The 9931-nt window shown below is 46.7% G+C and overlaps 1 protein-coding gene across 1 annotated transcript; it reads right to left on the reverse strand.

Annotated features, from left to right (window-relative positions):
- Positions 1 to 1824: 1824 nt before the first annotated feature.
- RPL27 (ribosomal protein L27) lies at positions 1825 to 7650 on the reverse strand. Its single transcript, XM_040434674.1, has 5 exons — positions 7574 to 7650; positions 5769 to 5851; positions 5209 to 5378; positions 3487 to 3597; positions 1825 to 1917 (listed from the first exon to the last, which is right to left on the reverse strand). Exons 2-5 carry the CDS (start codon positions 5847 to 5849, stop codon positions 1869 to 1871), a joined length of 411 nt encoding a protein of 136 aa, XP_040290608.1. The 5' UTR covers positions 5850 to 5851; positions 7574 to 7650; the 3' UTR covers positions 1825 to 1868.
- Between the last annotated feature and the right edge of the window lie 2281 nt (positions 7651 to 9931).

The raw sequence follows: 9931 nt of genomic DNA on the forward strand, positions 1-9931 counted from the left end.
TTTGTTTCTGTCACGACTAACTCCAAGAGCTCCGCAGTCAAGAACAGCTCAAAAAACCCCAGTGCCGAAACGATCTGAGCTGTCGCAACCCAAACTCCAGACTAATTGGGGTTTGCCAGCACCTCAGGGACTCTACGGGCCTGTCTTTGCGGTGGCTGCGACGGGGGAACTAATGCACGTGCCACCGTACCAGCTTCAACTGCACTTCTGGTGCTCGCCACTTCACCATGTTGTACAGCAGTGCTGGTACTAGGTCCAGGATGGGCTGCGCTGCTGGTGTATGCCTCACCATGTAATCCGACAACGCCAGCCCCACTCTGCTGCCCTTGAAGCGGATCCTGCGCAACCTGTGGTCTAGCAACACAGGGCTTGGTGCTATCAGGGACCTCAACCTCCTCGTCCGAACTTTGGGTCAGACTGCCACTGCTTTCTACAGGTTCATATTCTGACCCGCTGGATTCATCAGATGAGGGTTCCCATTCCTCATCCGACTGGGTCAGAATCCAGTAGGCCTCTTCAGAAGAATACCCCTTATTTGCCATTTGGTTAACTAAATTTAGGGGGTATTCCCTGAGACTACCCAAGAAAAAAAGCAAGCCTGTCTTACAAATGGGAGGCTAGCGAAGTATCGGAAGCCGCTGCGATTGATAAAAAATATCAAAACTTGTGACACTGCATTTTTGGTGGAGGGCGAACTAAGGTGACACTAATAATATTTATAGATCTGACTGATCACTTACAGATACTATAAAAGTACCAATGCTGATTAGCGATACGCTAATCAGCGGGTGCGGTGGGCGCTAACCGACGCCAACTACCTAACAAAGGGGCCTAAACTATCCTAAAACCTAACCGTCAATACTAGTGAAAAAAAGTGACAGTTTACACTGATCACTTTTTTCCCTTTCACTAGGTGATTGACAGGGGCGATCAATGGGTTAATTGGGGTGATCAGGGGGCTAAGTGTACTGTTTCGTGTACTCACTGATGTGTGCTCCTCTGCTGGGACCAACCGACGAAAAGGACCAGCAGAGGAGCACAGAAGCCATTTAACACCTTATATTTATAAATATAAGGTGTTAGATGGCTTCTGATTCGATTTTTTTTAAATTGCCAGCGATGATCATTGGCTGGCAGGCTGATGACGAAACGCTCCTTTAACTTTTGCCGGCCCGCAATGCGCATGGGCGGGCCGGCTCTGACCGAAATCTCGCGTCTCGTGAGAGGACGCGGCGGCACGTCCAGGAGGAATAACAGGGCCGCCGCAATCCTGTAGTGGTTAAAAGCGTTTCCTGAGATTTCACTACTGGTGACCCATTCTCAGGATAGGATTCATCAGTATCTGAACCGGGAGGGTCCAACACCCAGGGTCTCCACCAATCAGCTGTTTGAGAAGGCACTGGTGCTCCTGTGACCGACGTGGCCTTCTTCGTGCTGACCAAGCACAGCGGGTTCGTTGTAGAACAGTTGTGCTGGTATCGCAGTTCAGCCCTATTCACTTCAAAAGGGGCTAATATGCGCATATGCCATGTGACCAATGAACGTGTTTTCACTGGCCTAGAAAAAACGGAGAAGGCCGTGGCACTACTGCAATACTGATGATGTCTCCGAATAGATCATCAGTAAATAAAATCTCAGAAAACCCTTTAAAAGGCAATGACTGGCTTTGTACCCAAGAGAAACATCCTTATGAAATCAGAAGAATGCAGAGACACAGTAACAGCCCCATTCAAGTCTATGGGTGACCAGTTACAACTTATGGGTTATATACATTTATGCAACAAGGCAGTTTTACTGACGTCTTTTACAAAGGACATGTAAGCATAAAAGTTTTTCATAAACTTTAATGTTGGACCAAACGAACAGATTTAGAAACACAGCTTCTGGAAGAACCACTTGTTTTTGCCTTGTTTGTACCTGCAAGAGACAAACGTTTGAGAAACATTCAATTACTACATTTGTTCACCACTATAAAAGAAATCTGGATCTGACAGCTACTACAGGGGCAGCATGAAGCTGGCAGATGTCCTTATGATGCAGAGGTCTCCCACCCCACAGCTTTCAAGGGATTCCAAAATAATTTGTAACCTGCAAGCCCCAGATGAACACGAGGGAGGCAGCCCCATTCTGACAAGTTACTACATACTTCAAGTGCTGCTTAAATGCAAAGTAAGGGCTGTTTCACACGAGCGGATGCCGTGCGTGACATCCGCTCCGTGAATGACAGCCAAGACCCGATGCGGACAGCAGAAGCACGGAGCATTAACATGACCGATAATGCTCCGTGCCTCTCTGTGATCTCTTTACTACGAAATCACAGTGAGATAAAGTTGTCATTGTGATTTCGTAGTAAAGAGATCACAGAGGCACGGAGCATTATCAATCATGTTAATGCTCCGTGCTTCTGCAGTCTGCATCGGGTCTTGGCTGTCATTCACGGAGCGGATGTCACGCACGGCATCCGCTCATGTGAAACAGCCCTAAATGGTTTTTCTGAAAAGGGCTGACTGTCTCAGTGCTGGCAGTATGTGTTCAATTTGCAGTGCAATCAACAGGTTGGAAGAAAACAGAATCACTACAGAGGGCCCACAAATGGGCTGTCCATGGAATACACAGACCTTACTTTTGGTTGCCCTCTTCTCTGGCTAACAGAGGATGGCCCTATACTGAGGACAACCAGCTCATCTACCCAACAGGATATTTGAAAATGAGTTTTGTAAACCTGAAAACCTGTGTCCTGAGCAGCTTCGACAACCACCACCAATGCACCAAGTTAAAATGTTTTGTATTTTAATGTAAAGGGTTCGTCCAAGAGAAGGAAAAAGCCACAAACACATTGGCCTCAGCAGTCACGTGCAGTACCTACTGGCATCACCACAGGTTGTAACCGCTCAGGTTAATGATGTGGTGGTAACATGTTTTAGTGTGGCAAAAAGGACTTCAGTTCATGTTCACACTGGCATCCTGAATAAAGGCTGACCTGTCGCTCTGTACATACAGTCCAATCTGTGGGAAGCATGGCATCAGACGGACTGATAGTTGTGGGAAAAGATTCAGCATAACTTGTGTTTTACTAATTTTAATGACTTAAGACACAAGCATTGAAATCGCTGAAGTTTCAATCAGCTGAAAAGTTAGTTTTGTTAGAAAAAAAATACATCAATCTGCTCAGCTTCTCCCGCTCTATAGCAGGCTGTCCACAGACTGGACTGCATGTTCAAAGTGACTTTAAAGGGGTATTCCAGCTAAATAATACACAGTCCCATAACCTTCAAATAGCTTCAGAAACCAAGCTTCTACTCTCGCCCGTCCCCTGCAGCACATCACTTCCCAGCAGGAGATGGCTGGGACTTCGCTCAGCCGGTGACCACGGTTTGGTTGAGAGTCACAGCCATTTCCTAGTGTGCAGGAGGTGGAGGGCACACTGGCATCAAGAGTGACAAAACGATTGCAATACTAAACAAGCTTAGAGCATGAAAAACCAACCTCTCCTCAAATTTCACTTTGGCCTCCCTCCTGGCTTTACGCTTCAGAGCTGGGTCCCTGAAAACATCCTTGTTCACCACAGTCTTGTCAAGAGGGATATCGACGGAGTATCTGCAAAAACAAATCCAAGTCAGTATCGCTTGTGTATTTCAGGGCAAACTTCAAGCTGCAGGCTGGAGGGCATGTGCGCCAGGTAACAAATCACCTATAGCCATGCCTCCCAGGGATCTACAAGCAATGTACCAACATGACTACCAACTAAAATATAGACCATTTTACTTAAAGGAAATGTGTCACCAGTTAAAACCAGATAGTAACTTTTTCTAATCGGTTTTTATTTTCAGATTGTAGATTTCTTTTTTGAACAGGATTATGGGGGCAGCCATTTTGCCTTAGCTGTTCTTAAAGGGACTGTCTCACTTCAGCAAATGGCATTTATCCTGTAGAGAAAGTGAATACAAGACACTTGCTAATGTATTGTGCTTGTCCATATTGCCTCCTTTGCCGATTTGATTCAATGGCTCATTTCCATGTTACAACCACCCTGCAATCCAGCAGTGGTGGTGGTGGTGGTTCTTGCACACTATAGGAAAAAGCGCCAGACTCTGAGACCGATGCTTTTTCCTATTGTGTGCAAGCACGACCACTGCTGATGGACTGCAGGGTGGTTGTAACATGGAAATGAGAAGTGCATAATGCAATGGAATAATAAATGCCATTTGCTGAAGTGAGACGACCCCTTCAACAGCATTTACAAAGCATTAAGAATATTGCTTTACAGCACCCCCATGGTCCAAAGACAAAGGTCAGAAGGGGACTCTTGACTTCTATGGGAGAGTCTCCTAGGCATGCTCTGTGCAGAGGTCATTGTACAAGGAAAATAGATAAGCTCTGACAATCGCCTATTGGGAATGGTGGATCCTGTTCTCTATACACAGAGGTGGTATCATTACAGTCAGGATTAGAATGAGTTAACTGCAGTAAAGTGATCTATACAATCCAAGGAGTGGTGCCAATTATTAGACACAGTGGTCAAAATTCCTTCTGAATCTAAAGGGAAAGATGGAAACCAAGTCCTGCTCCATCAGATGCAGTATTGTTGAGCTGCACCTCTAAGGGAGGCATGCTTTTGTAAAATTGATGACCTATCCTTCCAGATATTGATGACCTATCGCAGTGATGGCTAACCTTGGCACTCCAGCTGTGGTGAAACTACGACTCCCAGCATGCTCCATTTATTTCTATACAGTTCTGAGAGCAGCCAAGCAAGGGGGGCATCTTGGGAGTTGTAGTTTTACCACAGCTGGAGTGCCAAGGTTAGCCATCACTGACCTATCAGATTGGCTGTTTCCTTCTGCTTACCTGCTCGCCCTCTACATCACAGCAGCAAGCAGTGTAATTACAATTCCTCTGTTCTATTCACTTCAATGTAATTACAAGTAAACAGAACACAGCGCTCACAGCGGATTGTCAGGGGTGTCCGCAGTCAGCCACCCACCAATGTGATACCGATGATCTATTTTGAGGCTAGGTCACCAATATTTTATAGGCAGACAACCACTTTAAAACTGTGCCATAAGGCACCATTAGGTGTACAACACTACAGGATGTTAGACAGGAAACGGGATGGAGCACGGAAGGCCCTGCCACTATCTATGTAGCAGGTGCAACAGTCACTGTACTGGGGCACGGAATTTCTTGTGTAGGATATCCAGCACTCACCTGGTTGGCATGAGGTGGTTGTAGTTGTACACCTTCACAAAAGACTTGATCTTGGACCGCTTGGCAATTCTCTTCTTGCCCATGGTGGCAGTCACCTTGCGGGGATAGCGGTCGATACCGGCAACCAGGGCGTGACTGTACTGACGGTCTGAGGTGCCATCATCGATGTTCTGCCAGGGGAAACATACCATGATGTCAGAATGTACTGCGATTTACATATCAACGCCCTACAACAAACTATCCTTAGGGCTCATTCAGACGACCGTGTGAATGAGTCCGCATCCATTCCGCAATTCTGCGGAACGGGTGTTGACCCATTCATTTCAATAGAGCCACAAAAGATGCTCTCCGCATCCGTTATTCCGTAAAGAATATAGAGCATGTCCTATTCTTATCCTCAATCGGACAAGAATAGGCATTTCTATAATGGCCGCCCGTTCCGTAGTTTGCAGAACGCACACGTGCGGCATCTGTGTTTTGTGGTTATGCAATTTGCACAGCGCGAAAAATGGTGCGTCAATCTGAATGCGCCCTTAAGAAGAAACTAGGATCACACTTACCTTTACAATGACAGCTTTGCGGCCAGCGTAGCGCCCTGCCAGAACAAGGACGACTTTCCCCGGTTTCATAAACTTGCCCATTTCTGCAACAAAAAAAATAAAAATAAAGTTTTAGATTAATAAAAAGATTGTGGCAGCGGTTCAGAAAATTGCTTCTCTGGATCTACACAGTAGCACTGTAAAGCGCAGGTTATAAACCCATAGCATGTCCGGTGTATATCACTCTAAGCAACACAGGGTGAAAATCACGTCACCGCTTCTGCTGCAGAAATTCTGTGCCCTAAAGGATTCTGCCGCAGAGATTTCACACCATGCACACGGCAAAGGGTGAAAGCCGAGACGGAAACCCGCAGCATAATTTGACATATCGTGGATTTGAAGTCCATACTGCTGATTTCTTACACAGATGCATTTTAATCCTATCCACTACTTTAATGCTGTAGATTTCTGCACGCAACACTGCCGCAAAAAAATCTGCAGCACTTACACCACACATGGCCAAACCCAAAAAACACCAATTCTCTTAGGCCTCTCCGGCCGGCTGTTTGTTCTCCGGATCCAGGATTGTCGGATACTGCCGCCAGCCTGCCAGACCCCATTGACTAGAACAGCAGAAATTATAGCGAATGGGGCCAGAGCGGACTTCTGGCGGCACGTGTGCTAGTGTTAGTACAGATCCGGCAGGCTGTTCACCTGCCGGACAATCCTAACGCTAATGTGAAAGAAGCCTTAGGCTACTTTCACACTCGCGTTTTGGGCGGATCCGCCATGGATCTGCAAAAACGGATCCGTTTCAATAATACAACCGCATGCATCCGTCATGAACGGATCCGTCTGCACTATCTGTAACATAGCCAAGACAGATCAGTCATGAACTCCATTGAAAGTCAATGGGAGACGGATCCATTTTCTATCGTGCCAGACGAAACCGAGCCAAACGGATCCGTCCTGGCACACAATGTAAGTCAATGGGGACGGATCCGTTTGGCTCAGTTTCATTAAGCGGACAGCAAAACGCTGCAGGCACAGTTTTGGTGTCCTCCTCCAAAGTGGAATGGAGACTGATCTGATGTAAACTGATGTATTCTGAGCGGGTCCTTATCCTCTCAGAATGCATTAGGGCAAAACTGATCCGTTTTGGACCGCTTGTGAGCCCTGAACGGATCCTACAAACAGAGAGCCAAAAGGCCAGTGTGAACGTAGACTTACACTGCACCCTACAGGGGAAACTGCTCTCACTGAAATCACTGGGATACAGGTGTGCTGGGTTATCTAGGGTTCATAGTCTTACTTCCATTTCAGCCGCCCACCAATACTATGACAACCGTTACTTTAAACCAGCCATAGCTGTAGTCAGACCTTCTGTACAGACAATCCCAGCAGCCAACATTCACCTCACCTCAAGTAGTATTGGGGGGTGACCCCTCTACCCACTAAATACTGACTTTACATAGAGTGTATGGACCACACACTGTAATCTCCTATACACGAAGTGGCTAACCCCTCACATGACAGCGCTGGACAAGGCACTGCATGGAGCAGGCACCAGGAAGCTCAGGCTGCACACAAGCCATCACCAGGCGCAGCCATAACTCCTGCACACTCGCATACATAGTGCCGGCCCGGGCCAGTGACCGGCCATGTATCAGGAGGCTAAACAGCTCAAACACGGAGGCCACGTCCGAAATATCAGCCCGGTTACATAAAGCGAACTCTGCCCTGTCATAATGCGGGGTCTACCGTGCGTTATACTGAGGGGATGCGGGGGATGGAGAGGGATTACACACAGAGCGCCGTCTACTCACTCGCTCCAGCTCAATGGCCGCCCTGAAAAGAAAGGAAGTAATTACGACTCGGCTCACCTTTCACGCCGCTGCCATGGTGACGTACTTCCGCCCAGAGTGGCTGGACGCTCTATCTTGTAGCAGGTGTTTGTCTATGGTGCTGGAGGTGCTATGGATGGACACTCCGTGCGCAGTAAGGACCTTGTGATCTCGGTCACGTGACATGCCAAACCCACGGAGTTTGAAGCGGCAGCAGTGGTGTAATGTCTACAACCCATGCGCTGTGGTAGTAAAGATTAGTAATATAATATAAAACTAATAACTGAGCCTAATGATAGTGACTTTAAAACGGAGGCTTTGAATGTCACGTGTTTCTGAAGTCAGAGGGTCCTTATGACGCATGGAGTTTAGGCACTAACCTATCTTTTTTATCCACTGAAGTGCGTGATAAAGACTGGTGTACAGCACTTGGCACCATATACTGAACTTATGGCAGGGTGCCCACTTTCATAATCCACAAACGGAGGACACCATACAGAATGGAAACTGTAATCTATATACCAGCATCAGAGGACATTACAAGGCGGGGGTATAAGAAGAGAGGACTGCAACTCCCAGCATGTCCAGGCTGTTATGAGATAACAGGATATTTCAGGCAGGAGGTATAAGAGGAGAGGACTACAACTCCCAGCATGTCCAGGCTGTTATAAGATAACAGGATATTTCAGGCAGGGGGTATAAGAGGAGAGGCCTACAACTCCCAGCATGTCCAGGCTGTTATTATGGGATAACACAGGATATTTCAGGCAGGAGGTATAAGAGGAGAGGACTACAACTCCCAGCATGTCCAGGCTGTTATGAGATAACAGGATATTTCAGGCAGGGGGTATAAGAGGAGAGGCCTACAACTCCCAGCATGTCCAGGCTGTTATTATGGGATAACACAGGGTATTTCAGGCAGGGGGTATGAGGAGAGGACTACAACTCTCAGAATGTCCAGGTTGTTATGGGATAACATAGGATATTTCAGGCAGGGGGTATAAGAGGAGAGGACTACAACTCCCAGCATGTCCAGGCTGTTATGAGATAACAGGATATTTCAGGCAGGGGGTATAAGCGGAGAGGACTACAACTCCCAGCATGTCCAGGCTATTATTATGGGATAACAAAGAGAAAAGAAAAAAGAGGTTGAGTGGTCCCACCAGGACTGGAGGTCCTGGGGAAAAGGCGCCAGAGGGATGGAGGAGATGTAGATGTAAGCAAAAGAAGTATAGAATATCCTATAAAATGAGATAAAAAAGCACCACAAACTACGTGCCTGTTGAATGACTATAATACCTCCGAAACGCGTTGGGATATTTTATTGTAATAAACTGCATTGATCAGAAGCCTTGTCGTTGGCTGCCATCAATTGTAATCATTCTACATGAGATCCCGGCTAGGGGGGCAGTTGGCCACAGGTGTCTTGAGCTTTATCCTGTGACTACCCCCCCTGTGAAGTGAGTACTCCAGCTCTCATCATCAGGAATCTCCCCTTTGGAGAGTATTCTACATCTTTTATGTATTCACCATATATCACCATATATTATCCTCCGGCAAGGGGGTACTAACCACCACATCTAATTTCTCCACATCTATGGGAGTGGCGCCTGTTACAGTGTTCTCTCTTTTTTGAATCACGTCTGGTTGGATCCTTTTTGTCATTTGGAACCTCCAGACTAGGTTCACCTGTCGTTGGTATTATGGGATAACACAGGGTATTTCAGGCAGGGGGTATGAGGAGAGGACTACAACTCTCAGCATGTCCAGGCTGTTATTATGGGATAACATAGGATATTTCAGGCTGGGGGTATAAGAGGAGAGGACTAAAACTCCCAGCATGTCCAGGCTGTTATGAGATAACAGGATATTTCAGTCAGGAGGGAAAAAGAGGAGAGACTACAACTCCCAGCATGTCCAGGTTATTATGGGATATCAGAAGCCAATTCACAGAGGGAGTATAAGGACGTGGCTACACTGTTCGTGTGACAGCTGTCTTGGCCGAGATCGCAGAGTAGCAGTGATCCCATAGAAATGATTAGGATCACTGTGCCAGTCACAATCAATCAAATAATTAGGGATGTCCCGATACCGGTATCGGGACATCCCTATCGAACATTTGCACGAGTACTTGTACTCGTGCAGATGTCGCCGATACCTGATGCCCGGACAGCCTTCAGTTAACCCATAATAAAAGACTAATAAAGCAAATACATATTACTGATGTCTTTATAATGATATATTTTGCCTGTGAATAAACCAGCAATATGTATTAGGGTACTTTCACACTAGCGTTGTTAGAATCCGGCAGGCAGTTCCGGCAAGTGCGGTATTGTTCCC

This window comes from Bufo bufo, chromosome 6 (genome assembly GCF_905171765.1).
Source record: "Bufo bufo chromosome 6, aBufBuf1.1, whole genome shotgun sequence".
NCBI classification, from domain to species: Eukaryota; Metazoa; Chordata; class Amphibia; order Anura; family Bufonidae; genus Bufo; species Bufo bufo.